Source organism: Triturus cristatus, chromosome 2_1 (assembly GCF_964204655.1).
Source record: "Triturus cristatus chromosome 2_1, aTriCri1.1, whole genome shotgun sequence".
Taxonomy (NCBI): domain Eukaryota; kingdom Metazoa; phylum Chordata; class Amphibia; order Caudata; family Salamandridae; genus Triturus; species Triturus cristatus.
Window position 1 is genome coordinate 767,295,162 of NC_140581.1, and position 18,318 is coordinate 767,313,479.

The following is an 18,318-nucleotide window of genomic DNA, read 5'->3' on the forward strand; positions in this document are numbered from 1 at the left end:
CGTGAAGCTTCCCCCTAAGAAAGCTACGCAACGAAAGCCAAAGTCATCGCATCCTCCCCCTACAGATCGGAGCCGGCGCATCCACCTCTGCTGCGTGAAGCAGGACTGCTGCAAAGCCTCCCCAAGATCTCAGGAGTATCGCATCGCCTTTGCCATCTTCCTTGTTATAGCTTTTGGCAACCTTATCACAACTACAGGTACTGTTGGGCACGAGAGTGTCGCATTTTGTGCATTGAGAGTCGCATTGTGCAGGACACTGACTTTTACATCCTGGAGTACTTTCTGCAAACTCTTGAACTATCTTTAAAGTAACCTTTTTAATTGTATGTTGGTTTTTCTGTAGTATTTGGTCTTGTGAAGTTTTTAGTAAAGATACCTTATTTTTCTAAAACTGGCGTGGAGTAAATCTGTGGTGTTTTCACTGTGTTACTGTGAGTGTTGGTACAAATACTTTACACATTGCCTTTGATAGCCTAGACTGCTCAGGCCAAGCTACCCAGAGGGTGAGCAGGGGTTATCTTAACAGTGTATCCCCCTTTCCCTGACTAGAAGCAAGGGTCCCTACTTGGACAGTGGTACCTACCCTGCCAACTAGAGACCCCCAGATCTAACAGTAAGGAATCTATCACTAACGTGTCTCTTTCAGATAAATGACTTGCTTCCAAAGTAATTAAGAGAGCAATAGTTATACATTTCTAAGATTCTCTGGAAAATACCCCTGCCCTACCTCCTATCGAAGTTGAGGTTCAGACCAAATCATGCTGTGTATTGATCAGGAACAAAGGGAGTTGTTGGTCTTTTTCTCTTATCTTTAGCATTTGGCATCATGAACTACCAGGTCTTCCTCAAGAGGCTAGTCTCCATTGTCAGTGTCACTTCCTCCCTTCACCATGCAAAGTATGCACTGTTATATAATAATATGCTCTCTCTTTTCCTATTGAAGGAACTGCCAATAATTGGCCAGTTCAACACTGATGATAAAATATATTTCTTTTGGTCACTACAGAAGAAGTTATACTTGAGCACCTGGCCGACGGATGAAGCCAGATCCAAGAATGAGTGTTTTTATTTCCATGCAAAACACACAATGACCATTACTATCAGAAAAACTAGAACCTATATTTTTAGGGAAGAGGGTCGAAGGACCTGTAGTGGTATCTAGCAAAAGGAAATGGATTCCAAAATATCAAATTATTGTTACGTTATTTACTCTCTTAGAGCTAATGCTCACATTGAAAAAGACTGTACCTCACCTTTCTTTTAAAGTGTAGCCCACTGAGATTAGCAGTGTCATTACCTCCAACTTTGACTGCAGCAGCATTCTCTACTGCAGTCATTCTACTACGCTGCCTCTCAATGACCAGATAGTCAGTGGACTCCAAAAACCAATACCCGATTAAGGAGATGAGGAAATAGCTGTATTAGCCTATGCTGCAGACAGAATCCACTCAACATTGATTGCTGTCCTGTGAGTGCTACAGCACATAGGAGGCATCCACAGAGCCAGAATGGGAGGCAGATCTTTCTCCTACATTGCAGCCAAGACCTGGAATGAACTCCCCCTCAGCCTCAGATGAAGCCCTACACTGCAAACCTTCAGAAAAGACCTCAAGACCTGGCTCTTCGGATGACATCGGAGCTGCTGAGCCCCCTCCCGCAAGCACCTTGAGACCCTTATGGGTGAGTAGCACGTTTTATAAATCCCTTATTGATTGGTTGAGGCACTAGCCATAGAATGTTTATGCAAAATACATTTTTGGCAAAAGGGATGTTTTGTATGTGAGTTGTTTTTCTTAGTCTGAATATTTCATATGCGTTTACTCATGTATTGTGTGCTTCATGGTAAACATTTTGCTGCATTGTTGTCTGGGTGATTGCTGTAAGCTCAGGACAGAATCTTCCAGGAATAATGTGAAAAGGCTTATTGGTGATGCCATGCATGGAAGTAGGATGTTTAAAGCCTAAAAGAAGAGGTCTATAGGGTCGAGTAAGTTGAGAGTTCAGAGAAATAAAATGAGCTGATAAAGAGGCAATGAATATGACTGAGCATGAAAACTGGAAGGAGCAGCTCTATATGGTGGTGTCAGTTGAGAGCTGAAAGTACAGAGAAACCGAATGACCTGAGAGAGAAGCAGTGAATAGGAACTGAGCCTGAAGCCTGGAAGAAGCTGTGGCTGTTCCTCCCATAAAGCTACCCCAAACCTTCCCATTGCTAGTCATGATGAAAGTCTAAGCTGTCTGAAAAACCTCTCCCAGATTCAGATAACCATCACTTCTAACAATGTTGAGTTATAAGGAGAGAGATAACCCTTTTATAAATGAATATGTTTGGACGTCAGGAACCTTATTGAAGGAAGACTATTGAATAGTAAAACCATGTTCTGCAATAGGTGCTAAATAACTATCTGTGCAAGGAATACAGACACAAAGGGGATCATTACGATGTCGGGCGGAGAGCCTCCTCTTGACACCAACTCGGATTCTGGACCGACCAACTTAAGGCCGGCAGTTCCGACCACTGGATTACGATGCAGCCGAATTCTGTTCGGTCGGATTCCCATTGTTTCCTATGGGAGATCGTGTTAAGCCCGAGAACACAACCGCAACACAGACTCCTATGGGGAAATGGGGTGTGAATGGAAAACCCTGCACCCTGTGGCAGGCACCCCATGGTGCCTGCCACACCATGCAGGGTTTTACAGAGGGGTAACCTAGTTACCTCCCTGGCCACCAACCGTAGGCTGCGGGGGCTAGGGGGCCCTGCTAGGGGCCCCCAGTGTCACTTTCTGGCATCCTTTCCGTGTCAGAAAGGCCGGCTTGGAAAAGCTGTTGGAAACCGTCATCGTAATCCCGACGGCGGAAACACCGTCCATAGGGTGTTACGGTGCAGTTCTGACCAACAGGAATACTCCGCGAGTCGGTCGCAAGTGAGTCACAATGAGCAGGCGGTTTACAGTAAAACCACGAACATCATAATCGGGCGGTCGTACTGTAATCCGACGGAGCCGCTCACAAGATTCTGACTGTCAGTAGGAGGCTTTCCACCCGACATAGCAATGAGCCCCAATGTGTCTGGTGGTTGAACAGTAATTATTGGGCTAGTGATATACATAGGCAGGTGGTGTGCTGATAACAGAATATTTCAGTCTGCCATTACAAAGAAGGTAAAGTGTGGAGGTACATATGAATTAAATATACATCATTATCAAATCAAGCCCAGACAATGATATCAGTCACAGGGAACATCGTTGAAATCTCCAGTAGCTGTAGAATAGTAAATAACCACTTAAGAAGACCTATATTGGTGACCCGAGAATCCCTTCAAGTTTCTTTCAGTCACAACATTATGAAATAGTAGAAGAATGTAAAAGTGTAACCCCCTCCTAAGTAGTCTGAATTAGCACTAAAATAAAAGTGTGTGGAACTGTTGACTGTGGTGAGTTGTCGAGGAAACTTGATTACTTGGAACTCCCACTTTCTGAACAAATGTGTGATACACTACCTCCATCACCTTAAAGTGTACGTTGAGAACACAGTTTCTAAGTGATTGAGACAAGATAAAGATGAATGTTTATAGAATTCTAAGATACATCTGAATCCACAACGAACTTAATTGAGAAATGGAACAGGGACTGAGCTGGGTTTGGAAATGGAGCTAACCAGTTCATGGCAGAGATTGTCATTGCTGGTAAATAGTGTCTTGGGACTTTGCATTTCTCTGGAGCAATGTTCTTTAAAACAGGAGCTGGGTGTACTGTACAGGGGTTCTGAAGAAATGTAGATAACCATGAACATGTTAGGCTACTGCTTCCCATTATCAGCCTGAGTAAATTGAAATGTATAATGATGAAGAGGAATGTAATTTTCTTAGATCAGCAGATAATCTTTCCCAGTTTATTCAGAAGTGGAGAACGTCCTTGGCTTGACATTCCCTACTCTGCTCAATGAGATGTTCTATTGGGTGACTTGGACTTAGGGATAATTTTGTCTTTGGTCTCCTTGCCCTGGGTAGATTCTTTCCTCAGTACAGCAGACCTGTCTGGCCCTGTAAGCACACTGCCTGTGGCACTTCGAGTTGAGGCCTGAAAACCCGACTTTTGCAGGTTACAACAGTGGCGAACATATTTGTATTTGACATTGTCTACTAGTTGTATGATCTTTTTCACAATATTATTGTTTTCATCTAAACAGACATTTCTGCAGAGTGATATCCAACATTCTTGGTTCTGATGAATGCCACAGACCTCTTATTATGGAATGAGAATGTCAGAAACATGTTGACCTGAGTATTACGACTGGGTGGGAGTCATATCACCCTAATAATTTTTAAAATAATCCTTGAGGTGACTTGATAAAGTATTTTGTACTCCACCAAGAGGTATTTTTAATCTTCACATTCTTCACACAACACTCTACTGTTCTAACCCACACCTGATAGTTTGTAAATAATCAGAAAAAGCTCCTCCCCGAGGGAAATTTGCAGCCCACTCCCCCAACCTTTAGGTAGGGGTGTGAGAAGGAACCTTATGATGAAGTATGGCACCTAAGGGTTGATTAGGGTTATTGTCCTTAACACAAAAACTTTGAGGCCACGTGGGTTTGTGTCTGAACCACCGTGATTGGTCCCCCTTGATGTATTTATTGTGTGTTTTGACCATTTTTGTGAACTAAGGTTTACATTCCGAATTGTTAAGTATTTCTTGGAACTAGGTCTGCATCTAGGTCCTTATTTAGACACCAGTGGTAACAGTTAAATGAGTGTGCAGTAATTATGCATGTGTTTTCACTAGTGTGAATTTCAATCAAAGAGCAGACCTTGCTGGGATTCTGCATTTTGTCTTACCACCAGCTGTCAGCTGGTGTCACAACAAAGCAAAAAATATGCAAAACCAAAATAGGCACACATTCCGGTAGTGCACATAATTTCCCACTTTTTGCCCACAATACTAAAGTAGGAGTTAATTAACAGTGCCAAGGTAGCACTACAGGTAATTGCACCATGCACTCTTAGTACTCAATTTAGCACTATGTTTTACATGAATGGTCTTAGTCTACTTCTTGAAAGGTTTTTCCTGAGCCTCCATGATACCCTGCAACAAGATCCCTGCTTATGCCTAATTCAAGACTTATGAGTCTGGCTATTAAAAAAATATTCATGTCACTTTAATGCCAGCCTGCTGCTCTAAGTGGCAATATCACAAACCAGAATTGTCCAAGCACCAAGCCAGATCCCATCTCTGTTTGCTGATCAGCACTTCAAGCGAGCAGCAACTATTTGAGGGACTTGATTAAACTTCTTCTAAAAATTCTGATTGATTTAATCTTTGGGCTGTTATTATCATCACATGCCCTTGATCAGAGTAGCTGAATGCCTAAAGAATTGCTCTTCTCATTACATGTAGGGTGTTGGCTACTTCATCCGGCAACCACTAGCTGTAACTCAATTGAATCTGCATATAGGGTGGAAAATCCCAATATACCAGCTATAGAAATTAGCACATCCATTCCGGGATAACCACTACACTCTTGCAAGGACTACTGGAAAACCATTGCCATAAAGAGTTTGGTTGGTGGTTACACAGACGATGCAGTAAAACATGAGGAAATGTCCCTGATGGGTGCAGGATTCAAGCTTGAATAGTAGATGATCTCTCTGTACCCGGGACACAGGTACTTGTAAATAGTTGGAGACAACTGTTTCCCAAACTATAGATTCTTAAGTGTTGGAGGATTCATATAGCTTGTTGGTCTTACATGGTGCACAGATTGGGAGCCTATGAAATAGATCAGAGTTTTCCTTGTATTTTCTTTATGGTCCTCAGAAGACTCCAAATGTGCTACTGGTTGTCCTTTGGGAATTGTTGCATATGTTCACATTTGTCTGGTTGACATAAGAACAGGAAGACGTTTGACCCCATTTTCTAAGTCTCTGGATGCTTTATTCGACTCACATGTCCCACACTTGGTTGTCAGGACAAGCAGCAATGGTAGTGCCAATCTGGTGTTTGCAAGCCTTATGGGGTTTAAACCTAGCATTTGCCATCAGAAGCCACAAGCACAACAAACAGAAATTTTACAAAAAGGAGAAAATGATGAGAAAAACTCAGCATTGTTCTAAATCTCTGAACTGAAAAAACACAGCTTACAAAATGAGTGGCATCTTATGTACCATTAGATAATGCTTGAAACCTAGGCTGGCAGTATCAGTACAGTTATCTGTACAATATGGTTATTCCATACGGATTGCAAGTCAAAATAAGAAGGAAATATATTGGAAGGTCAAAATATCTAGGCCTAAATATCAAGAAACAAAATATCTCAGAAGCAAGGTATGTAAGTATGAATAACTTAACTCCGTATCTTCGCATTGTGAAGATGTATGTACCATTAACGCACATGCACGTTAAGAACAGTATAGTAAACTTATGCCTTTCTATACATGTCTATATTCACAATATTTTGTTCTTGATAATTAGGACTCAATATTTTGGGCCCTTAATATTGTTATAATTTGGTCAAAAACTTGCCATATGCCTTTACCACATTTCTTCGGCTTGAAACTTGGATCAAGTTGATAGGCCCTCATTTCAAACTTGCTTTCATAGGGAAAAACATTTTTGGATTCGTGGTTACCTACTGCTATATCAGCCATTAGTAAAAATGAGATAAGAAAAACCTTTTAAAATTCCAGAAGGATCTGGAGAACATCCTGTGCCAACAATTTCAGTGAGTGAGCCTGCTTCTGTTTTTACCCTCTTGTACTCACTCTCCCACTCACACATTTGTGTGGCTTCACAAAACTGAATTCGAGGCTCACTACAGTCAGTGTTTTTTCTCTGAAGACATCCAAAGAAAATCAGTCTGGGGTAAATGTAATGTTTGACGCAAAAAGATTTCCCTGGCTCTTCTAGAATCCTGAAGCAATGTTTTCTGGAAGGAGAAAATGAAAGCAGCCTTTTAAAAAACACGCAGAATAATTTATGAAAAAAATAATGGACTAAAAAGGAATAACCAATGTAAGGTTATTTGTTTGTTGAGTTAAAGGCCATGGAGGTATAAGAAAGAGGCTAGTCAAAAATAGTGGCTCACCAGGGAAACAAAGACTAATAGAGCCAAACTGCCTTTTTGTGAACATGATCGCAGATGCATGGCTTAAACAATATTGTGCAATGCACACTTTATCCATCTCACTCACACGAAAACATCCATACCCCTGTATAACACTTCTGGTACAAGTTTCAGGCATGCTGAAAACCAAATAAACAATTAAGTACACAGTCTATGTCTAAGAAAAAAGTGAGGCTTACTAAATATGGTTATTTGAGGCTACTTCTAAAACAAAAGTAACTATTGTATTTCTAGTTAACTTTAAAGCATGGGTACACATGCAAATGCCTTTAGATTGATCAGGCAGAGGGCAGCAAAAATGCCCATGTCAGGGCACACTAAGGAATCTGTGTAGAAATCTGCTACAGATTATATTTGGCTCTTGTAAAACTTGACTAAGCCATTGCGTATAAATCTGTCTGCTGGTGGGACATTATAAGGGGACTAAGCTGCCTATTGCAACTAAAGTTGAGATGGTAAACGATAAAACACTTACAGGAAGGAAGTGATTACAACAACTAAAGAAGTCACCACCGTACAAGGTACAGAATACATTTAAATACTGTAATAGGAAAATACAACTCAGATGCTGTAAAACCAGAGGCTACATTTATTTGTTTTGATTTCCAATGAGCACCCATGTGGTGGGAAGAAGGTACTAGTTACTCTGACCAATGAAAAGAATAATCATTACTAAATAGGCACGTTTTTATGAACTAAGGAAATATAAATATATTGCAGATGTTTCTCTGTTAAGCTGACATGGATCTCCAAAGTATAGGGTCTAAGGTTGAAAACAGCAGTTCCCAATCTGGTTATAACTAGTGTATGGGCAAACCAGAAAATTGGCTGCAGAGGAATGTAATGTTCCTATCAGGCAGTGAGGTTTTAAAGACTTCTTGAACAATACAAGGGCTTGATCAAAGACGATTTGATGTGTTAGGCACAGGGCCTTAATAATGTAGCATCCCATGGAGAGAATTGCTGTTTGTAAATCTAGGTGATCTAATTGCGGAACTACCTGAAGAATAAGTGTTAGAAATGAAGAGAGTACCAAATAGGTGCCATTATAATTGTCCAGGAGTACACCTATGAAAGTGGACACAGCCATTTTATGTTAGGTAATCCATTATTCCCTGAATTGAGAAGATTCTGCTCATTGCCACTATACTGGAGGCCATGTGAATGGATGAGGAAAGGTAGATGGTCCATTCACATTTCAAATAGGTGTGGCAATAGACAGAGTCCTGCAAGACTTCGTAACTGTGGAAGAAAGAGGGCAGAGTGACCCTTGACAACATCACTAGAAAAACCCATATTCAACAGTGCCAAATGTTACCCATAAACACAACAGAATCAGGGAACTGGCACTGTTGAGTTCAGAAGCTGTGTATAGGTAATCCATGGCTGACATCAGGATTGCCTCTGCTTTTTGTGAGAGTGGAGTTAATCACTGAGGTTTAATGCAAAACTGTAATTAATGATATTAATAGGTGGTAAAATGAATTTATAAATGTATTATATGGCTGAGGAAATGATTGTTCAAGCAAGAATCTGCATTTGGGTAAAAAAACAGAACAGCTCCAAAAACCATCAAATTGCCTGCGATGAAGATGACTGCCTCAGTATTCTGTTAGGCTGCTAAAACAGCCTATCAATATGCTTGGAACTAAGAGATCAATTTAGATTGGTAGAAGGGGTGGGATATTCGGATTGGTCGAGGAAATAGGTTATCTCAACGGTTAATTATCTGCCATTTTGCCAAGCATATATGTGGTTAGAAAACCCTTACTGACTGCTTGGCTAGTAAAGAAAAGCCAGTTAGAATATCCCGAGCAGCCCTCTCCTTTCTGAATAACTTTGCAATTAAGGGGTGCAAGGTGAGGAGTAGAATATTGGGGCGGATATAATTCAGCCTAAATCTGTCTCTTCTCTTCAGAATTCAACATAAAAATTAAGGATGCCATTAAGAAAGAGTAGATGCAAAAATAGATATGATAATTACTGATTCATTAACACTAGATATATAGAAAAACACAAGTCATTCCTAAACACATGATTTTACCAGTCTGATTAGTTTTGCTGAATGGAAATTGCACTTGGACTACGCATAAATAATGATGTGTCTGAATCACAGTAATGTGTTATTTGGAAAACGCAAATTGAGAAGGAAATAAGAGTGGACGCCAAACCATGCCATACCTTCACAGTTCATCATTGGACCTGGTTCGAAGCCTTCATAGCAGTTACATTCAAATGCACCAATGATATTTGTGCACGTGCCATTTCCACATGGCTCACCAATGGAACACTCATCAGTATCTATAAATAATCAGTATAAAGAAGATGATTGAGACTTTTGAAAACAAGAGATTATTGTTATACGCTGAAGCATTTGTTTGCTTATATGCAAAACCTAAAAACCTACCAACCTCAAATTCTACCGTAATATGCCTCTGTAACACCAAGCAAACAAGTGGTACCATTGTGACCCCAACCTAGCATGATTTACAATAATGCATTTTTCTTAGACTGTCTTAAAGTCTTTCATCTCATTGACTTATCTTATATATATATATATTCACTGAAAAAACCATAGGTTTCACACATGTTATAGTTATCTGTACATTTCACTCGTAAAAAACCAATGAAATTCCACGTTATAGTTAGATCAGGTAACTATAACTCGCGCACCCGCAATCCACTGCTGATGACGTCACATATTACATCACTCATGACATGGTCAGTGACATCACTCATCACCTCAATGATGACATCTCAAATGACACATTGTGGATTGCGGTCGCGCAAGTTATAGTTACCTGATCTAACTATAACGTGGAATTTCATTGGTTTTTTACGAGTGAAATGTACAGCTAACTATAACATGTGTGAAACCTATGGTTTTTTCAGTGAATTTGCAAGGTTTTTTAAATGCTAATTCCTAACTATAACGTGTGTGAAACCTATGGTTTTTTCAGTGAATTTGTACGGTTTTTTAATTGCTAAGTTATGTATTTATTTTTAATTTTTGCGCGCACGGTGCGCTTCGCGCACCGTGCGTGCGCGGTCGGCACTCGGTGCGCTTCGCGCACCGAGCGCCCACGTTGCGCATTTCGTACCGTGCACGCCTCGCCATTTTTTACAAAATATCAATTGTTTTTTCTCTCTTGGGGGTCCTTAGATTTATATATTAAATGTGATTGTTAATTCTTTTTTTTTTTTTCATTTTTTAAGCTTACCGTACGAGCACCCCGCGATTTTTTAAAAAAATTATTAAATTCATTTTTCATACTTTTTGGTCCTTCGTGAACCCCCTGACGAACGCTAGGGGGTCTGAAACTCTCTTCATTGTCCCCTTTTCATGTTATCAACCTTTTTTTTTCAGTGCGAGAGACAGAAAATGGCGGCCGATACTTCCTGGTTTCGACCGATTCGAATGTTTACTTTGATCTAACAACCAATCAGAATCGCGCTCGCGCACGGCACCGTACGCGTACGGTAAGCTTACCGTAAGAGCACGGAGCGCGCTTACAGATATATATATTGATTTAAATGCTATTTTCTCCGGAACTACTGAACAGATTTACACCAGACCTGCAAAAGGCACTTCCTTGACCTTAGGGCTACCTCTCTGCCAAATTACAAGTAATTCTGTTCAGCCGTTCGGGCTGTAGCTGTGTCTAAAGGTCCTATGGAAAAATGCATGGGGAAAACGCGTTTTGGGACCCCCCTTTTTTCTCAGCCCCCGCTTGACGAATCACCCCGAGACTTTCAGGGTAGGAGCGGAGCGTAGCGCCCCATTAGTTTTGAAAATTTCGCGAGGATTCGTCAACCGGTGCCAAAGTTATTCAAAATAGAATTTTCAGATGTCCTATGGAAACACGGTCCTAACTATAACTATCTACTGGCGACCGCCAGTAGATAATATATATATATATATATATATATATATATATATATATATATATATATATATATATATATATACAAACACACACACGCACACACACCACACACATACATATACAAGGCAGATGCATGGCTTAAAAAATATTGTGCAATGCATACTTTATCCATCTCGCTCACACAAAAACATCTATACCCCTATATATAACACATCTGGCTACTGAAACTCATAACTCAATTATTTACATTTAAATATTCTTTAGTTGGACTTGAAGCCGCCTAATCGCAATTCTAGTTTAAGGATCTACTCACATAGGTGGATTATCAGTAACAGTTATTTGTGCTACAGCTCTGGTTATCCATCTGTGATCCAACTCTAGCCTGCATATACACGCAGCATCATCCATCTACATCCAAACTCCACCTATCCTGTCATAAGCGACAGGTTAGACTCATCATTCTTTCTATTTATCCATTTAACCATCAACTACATTAAAATTCCAACATTTAGACCATCTTTCTATCGTCTTGCTAAAATCCATTGCATTTCTGAGTTACTTTACATTGCCCAGCTGAAACGCATATCTGTGGCCTTCATCTTCGACTACCAATTCATTGGAACGAAACTACACAATGAACCATCCTTCTAAGTCATTCATTCAAACAAGTCCACAATTATCTAAGTAATTTCAATTTACCATCTGTTTATTCAATGAGCTACTCTCACCTTAAAGCTTTGCTTATTCTCAATTTACTCCTGACTCATTCTTCCCTCCTACACCAAACGATTATCTTTATCCCTTTCATAAATTCATCCAAGTCAAACAGTACATCTCAATGTACCAAGTACATAAATAATTTAAATTGCACATCATTAAATTCTACACATTGAACCAAATGTGAATTATATCCACAAATATTCAGCAAATGGGTACCTGTAAATTGTAAAACATTAATTGCTAACGTGAATGCACCATTCATCTGTCTGTTGATCCATCAGTTTATCTGGTCAGTCATACAACTGTTCATCCACTGATCCACCCATTCCTATATTCGGCCATTGTTGCTATTTCTACCTCTAAAGAAATAAAAGACCAATACGTACCCACACAGTTGACTCCAGTAAAATCAAGGTTGTATCCCATGGGGCATTCACATCGGAATGAGCCATCAGTGTTTATACAGTGCCCGTTTGCACATATGCCTGGGCTCTCAAGACACTCATTAACATCTGAAAGGGAAAAGCATGCGAGTTTGAAGAAATACTTCACAGCCTTACAGCTATATTTATTTAGCGAATTTGAACATGTGTATAAATAAAATCATTAGTGTAATGACTACTAGTCAATGTATGATTTTACAATCAAGCGGAGTTTCATTCATTTCTGATATTTAAGTTTCACACACCAAATGATAAAATCTGTTAATGCACATCGGCATAAGTTTATATATGCTATACGCTTTGGTCTTTGCTCTAACCAATGCCTTTTTTTAGTATGGCCCTTCAAATGATCTCACCAGGTTCATTGATGCTGCCCCTGTTCTTTCCTTTATTCAAGTCTGCTCCCTGTGCTTCACCTGCTTCCAAAAATCCCGGATCCTTCTGCGTTCTCTGTTGTGCTCCTGATCTTGGTCCCTGCTCATGTCCATAAAAGATCTTCTTTTTGGTCCTTTGTTACACTCCTACTTCGTCTACTCCAGCACACTCCATGGCTGCATCAGAAGGGCCTCAAATAGCCAAGAGCATATACCATATATAATAGTCCTCCACAGAGTCAAAAATACAGAGTATCTGCGAATCGCTCAATGGGAGGTCTCTTCATCTGGGGGTACACATGGGCTGCTCACCACTGTTAAGGGTCGTGTGTCTCGAACATTCAGTGTAGGTGCTTTACCTAGCCTAGTGCTTGGAGGAAACTGTAGTGCTCCGAGGGGTACCTCTTCTGAAACCCCATGTAGAAAAGTCCCAGAACACTATGTATCTCATTGGGTACAGAGGTTTGGATTTATGTCACAGCACACCTCCTTGCTGTGACCCATTTTAGTTATTTCTGGCACCTCAGAAATCAATCCTGATATTACTTTACATGGGTACTTGTGTATCTAGCTGAAAGGAATCCTAGGTGCTGTGCTGATTTTTGAGGCAGTGTTAATACTTATGGACTAAGCCTATCCTGTAGGCATTTACAGCACCTTCACAATACTCTACAACTACTACTACTGCTGTGCAGCTGAAGAACACACCATGCTAGATCTTAGAGAGCTTCAGTGGGGCGGAGGAAGTCCTCTGAAAAAACAGGAAGGTACTGAGACTGTAACTCTATGTCCGGTCACAAAGTCCCTGAAGTGTGGTAGCAAGGAAATCTTAAAGTTCTTGCTATAAAGATCAGCACATTCTGCACCTGTTAATAGGATGAACAAGGCAGAGGGCACAACAGTTAGTATTTGCAGGAGTCTTCTGTGGAATGTGATGTTTATGTCAACATCATTCCTTAACTCTGAGACATGCAGCATATGAGCTTGTGAAGATGATGGAGCAGGAAAGTAGGTTAAACGTCTTTACTGCATCGAGGTAGCCACCCACCTAAGCCATTTTGAAAGAAACAGCAACCCTGAGCAATCTATGAACAGGGATAAAGAACTGAATGGAAATCAAAGCAGGAAGGTACTGGAGTATGGACTTCGGTGGGATAGTGCATGACATTGGACTTCATAGTTTCCTATGGTAAAGCTTGCAGTCCCATTGGTACAAAGGATCAATTAGAGCAGGATATATGCAAGTAATTACAAACATAAACCAACAAATGTTTACAAAGCCTGCTTTTTATGAAATACTGGAGGACAACTTGGAGGAGATTCAGAACTAGCATTGTTGTTGAGGGCTTTATAATTGATATAGATTGTCTTGCCATGCTGACAGGGGAGTCAGTTTAGATGCTTTAATGAGGAGTGATGCGGTTGAGTTGGTTCGAGCCCTTAATGAGCTGTGCCACTGAATGTAAGATATCTTTCAGGGGTGCTAGTGGTGTCAGGGAGATGATGAGCAGGCTACTGCCTCTGTCCATCTGACTTTGGATTAAAGCTTGTATGTTTGTTTTAAAGTCATCTTCCAGGAGAAACAGCTTCACTTTCTTCAAGAGGGAGAGTTGGAACAATGCTCTTGTGGTCTTTTTTGCAATGTGTTGCTTGAATGACAAGTTTATCCTGGGGGTTCATTGCAGAGATGTTGTATGGTTTGTCAGCTGTAGAGTGAAGTCTAGTAGGTTTAAGACAGAGAGCCAGGCTTCAACCTGGGGTTTAGGGCTGTTGGCAAACAGGACACATCAGTTTTTGTAGTTTTTAATAGCTGACATTCAAAATTGAATTACTTTAGCACAGGACTTTGCTCTATGTTTGTTGTTGAATAGGGACATTTCTAGGTAGATTTGGATCTCATCTTGTTGATGGATCTTGGTGTTACAGTTTCCAGGAATGGATTACAAAGGTGCTGTCTACAGGTTAAAGGTTAAGGAGTGAGGATGGAGCCCGTGGTACTTCCTAGGAGACAAGGAGTGTCCATGATCCTGTGGAACCTATTTGTAGAAGCTGGTGAGGTAGGATATACACCATTTCAATAGAGTGCCTGCAAATCTCATACATGTTATAGGGTTTTCATCAGGGCTGCATAGTTAGCTATGTCAAAGAAGTCTGCCAGTACCAGGAGGCAGGAATAGTTTCTGTCTTTGAGGAGACACAAGAGTTGCAGGGTAGTCGGAAGCCTGATTTTCAGAAAAATTATTCCTGCTCAGGTGCTCCTGTGCTGAGTGTTAATTGCAAATTTAAAGAGAACTGTCTATCACTGCTGAAGCTCCACTTCAGAGAAGAGTTGTGGTACCTTTTGTGACAGTACCCAAGGTGTAGTGGAAACAATAGCATTCTTGCATTAGAAAGAATGGTTCCTGGCCTTGGCGTGCTGGTAGATGCAAAAGTCCAATCCTGGAACCTGTGCACAGCCCTTGAAAGATCAGCCAACCTCACAAATTATTCATACCTGAACTCCTAGAAGCCATGTGGTGCTACTGTCTTCTATACCACCTAGACTCAGGGCACTATTTCCTTTACCTTAGTGATGAATAGTCTTGATTTCATAATATAAAGAAGGTTGTCCTTATTGATCAATCTGATAAATATGAATATGATGAATATATATTGCAAAGCTAGTGTCATCTGCATCAGCAGTTTTACCTGTGCTGTCTGATTTCTTTGCAGCACATGGTATTCTGTCTGTCTGAAAATATGACAACGGCCACCCATTCAATGGGCATGAATTCAAGATATGTATACATTATGTGCAGATAGATCATTGCAGGATTACTCCATCATGGCCTCAGGCCAATGGAAGGACAACAATTGTATGACCACTCAATGAATTTTACTATCTGGTATATATATATGAAGACAATAACATACAAACATCCGGGTACCTTGTAATCGGTTTCTTTTGTATACATATGGTGATAGCTCTGGCCAGTATTAGAGCTTTTCTTTTTTGCCAAGGATCTACAGCAAGTACATCGAAAACTTTAAAAATTACCTTCACGTGAATCGCCCATACCAGGGATAGTTCCATGACCATATGGGCATAAACCTTGAAAAGCAACTGTGGAGAAAAAGAAGCAACATATTATTCCTTACATATAGATGGGATTGCTAGTGTTTTCTGTTCATGCAATATTGTATGAAATAACAGTAAGAAAAAACAAGGCCCTTCTATTTGTAGATTAGATTAATGTCCACTGTTGAAGTGTGAGCAAATAAACGATTTTCAGGGTTGAATGAAGCTTGATGTGAACTGAAAAGGGTATTACTACTGAGTGTAAGCAGAGCCACAATACGACACATAGCATTTCTTCAGAGCAAGAGTATTTTAAGCACCACGGGCAAAGTAACATTTGCAACCCTCTATGGGGCAATATTTATTGCATCTAGGAGCAATCCAAAATCCCTCTGCTGGTGTTAATACTTCACTGTTGAGCAAAGCCAATTGAAGTGCCAGCAATGTATGTTTCTCTTCGGAGTTTACAATTATACTTGAATAAAAGTCTGGGCAGGTGGGTATGTGACTGTAAGCTGGAGCTTGAGATGGCTTACTCTTTGTTGGAGTGTACAACTGGCTCTACTCCATCAACTGACAGGGAGCTGAATGGCTTCCAAGTCCTGGATATCCATATGCCTGGCTTGTCCTTGCGCCATTGTCACCTGATGCAGCAGAGATTCTTTTTCAGGATTTCAAGACAAAACACCACAAAATGTTCCTTTCAGAGAGATCCCTTACATGTGGTTTGGAACAGGCGGTGAATTATGTGAATGCTTCACCAGAACAAGAAAAAGCTTTAAAACTAGGCAGAATGAAAGGAATTTTACTTCATGGTCCAGTTTTATGTCAAAGTGTTACTAAAGTTAAACAATGTAGGAAAAGGTTACATCATTTTTACTTTCAACAAATCTCTTAGGAAAAGTCCATGAAGTATATACCACTTCCATTATTTCTTTTATATGTTTGCCTCATTTTACTAATTTTACTTGTACTGATAGCAGATCTTATAGTGCTGCTTTTATTTCCTATTTTCATAGTTTTTTACTACTGTGCATAATTGAATTTGATGTTCATTTTATCACCCACACAAAGGGCAGGCCAAAATCCAAATTTATTGCTGGTCTTCTATGACTTTGGGTATGATGCTGTAATGCACATTTAAAGTCTAGATATGTCTAAAACTGTGGTTCTATCTATTGGGAACGTGGTGTTCCCTTTGATCCTTTTAAAAAATAGTATTCATAATACTATTTACTTGAACATCAGCTTACTTGTTTAGATATTTGTGTGGTACTAAATCTCCCAGGGTAATTTGGAGCATTCCCTGGTGCAATTTCTCTATCATTATTTCTTTCACTTTGAATCAGGGGAATGAGGAGTCTCAACAATGAATGGGTGAATGTCAACTAGTTCCATTCAGATGTTAACAGTGCAAGTGCTAGAGAGTTTAGTTTCAGTCATCATCTTCACTGGAAGGTGCAAACCCCCAATGTCTTACTTAAAGATATCTTAGTTTGTAGTGTATCACTCTCTAAGCGAATCTTAGTACATATTCTCTGATAACAGGACAAATGCACCTGTAATTGACACCAAAGTGACCTTATCCAACTTATTCTAAATCTAGCGGTGACCAGTCCTTGAGTTCAACAGTGTTTTAATACAGAAATGTCGGGATCTTGCCATGGGCTGTCTACCTGAGAAGACATTCCTGGCTCTGTAGGTCCAATGTCAGACAAGCAGTCCGTTTACACAGACTTAATTCTGTTAATGTTCTACAATGGTTCTCACTCATGGCTCAGTGTCCTGTGTGGCTCAGGAGAATAGGCCTCTATCGGTCTAGGATTTGGGACATTCAGTACTTTTTGAGCCATGCTCTGATTTATAAAGTGTGACCTTGTGACCTTGGATGTTTACATCATTTTGAGTTGCCGATTAATATAAATCATGTTAGAAATCAACTGCACCTGCTCAGCGCCACACGTCAGTATTTGTAACCATCCGTTAAGCAAAAGGTCTAATGTGTCTTGTCTTCTAAAAATGAAGAAATTAATTTTGATGCCAAGTGTTGTATTAGTGTGCTATTTACAGTCTATCTCATAAGATGATTACATCAATGTTCTATAGTGTAAAAAAGGCCAAAGCCAACATATAGGCTAAGGGCCGACTTCAAATCTCAGGTTGCTCATGTTGTTTAAAACCATGTGTCCTTTCTAAATAATGTACCTTCTCCCTCTTTCGGGCACAGCTCACAGGGGTCTCCCCATCCTTCGCCAGGCATTTTGCTGCAGCAGCACTTTGCCTTGGTTGTGTTAAGTGCCTTGGGAATTGAACATTTTCCGTTCTCAAAATTAGTGAAACAGAAACTCTGGCGAGTATCTGGGAAAAGAAACAGACAATAATGCTAAGAAACAGTTTATATATATAGTTGATGTACATGAAGCATGCACTTTTTATAATTCAGATATATAAAAGATTATTCTAACCGGTGCCATTTGTAACTAGCAGATACTTTCTTTAATAAACAGTAATTTACGTTGTTATCTAAAAATAACTCAACAGTTAAGAATGTATTGTCTGTATTTTTCAGTTGAAGTTCTGGAAATGTGACTGTGATCCCATAAACTCAAGATAAGGACTCAAGGTGACACAGTGATAATGTACCTTCTTCAATGAGAGTCGGTATTAGGACATTCAATAAAAAATAAAACTTGCAGCTTAAGAGAAAA

At 40.0% G+C, this 18,318-nt stretch overlaps 1 protein-coding gene across 1 annotated transcript in view; it reads right to left on the reverse strand.

Moving 5' to 3' along the window:
* The window catches only part of FBN2 (fibrillin 2), a 969,744-nt gene that overhangs the window by 68,750 nt on the left and 882,676 nt on the right, over window positions 1–18,318 (reverse strand). The window contains exons 50-53 of the mRNA XM_085632710.1: window positions 17,816–17,968; window positions 15,590–15,655; window positions 12,122–12,247; window positions 9,310–9,429 (exon numbers count right to left, since the gene is read on the reverse strand). Coding sequence (XP_085488836.1) covers window positions 9,310–9,429; window positions 12,122–12,247; window positions 15,590–15,655; window positions 17,816–17,968 — 465 coding nt within the window. The remainder of the gene's footprint in view (window positions 1–9,309; window positions 9,430–12,121; window positions 12,248–15,589; window positions 15,656–17,815; window positions 17,969–18,318) is intronic.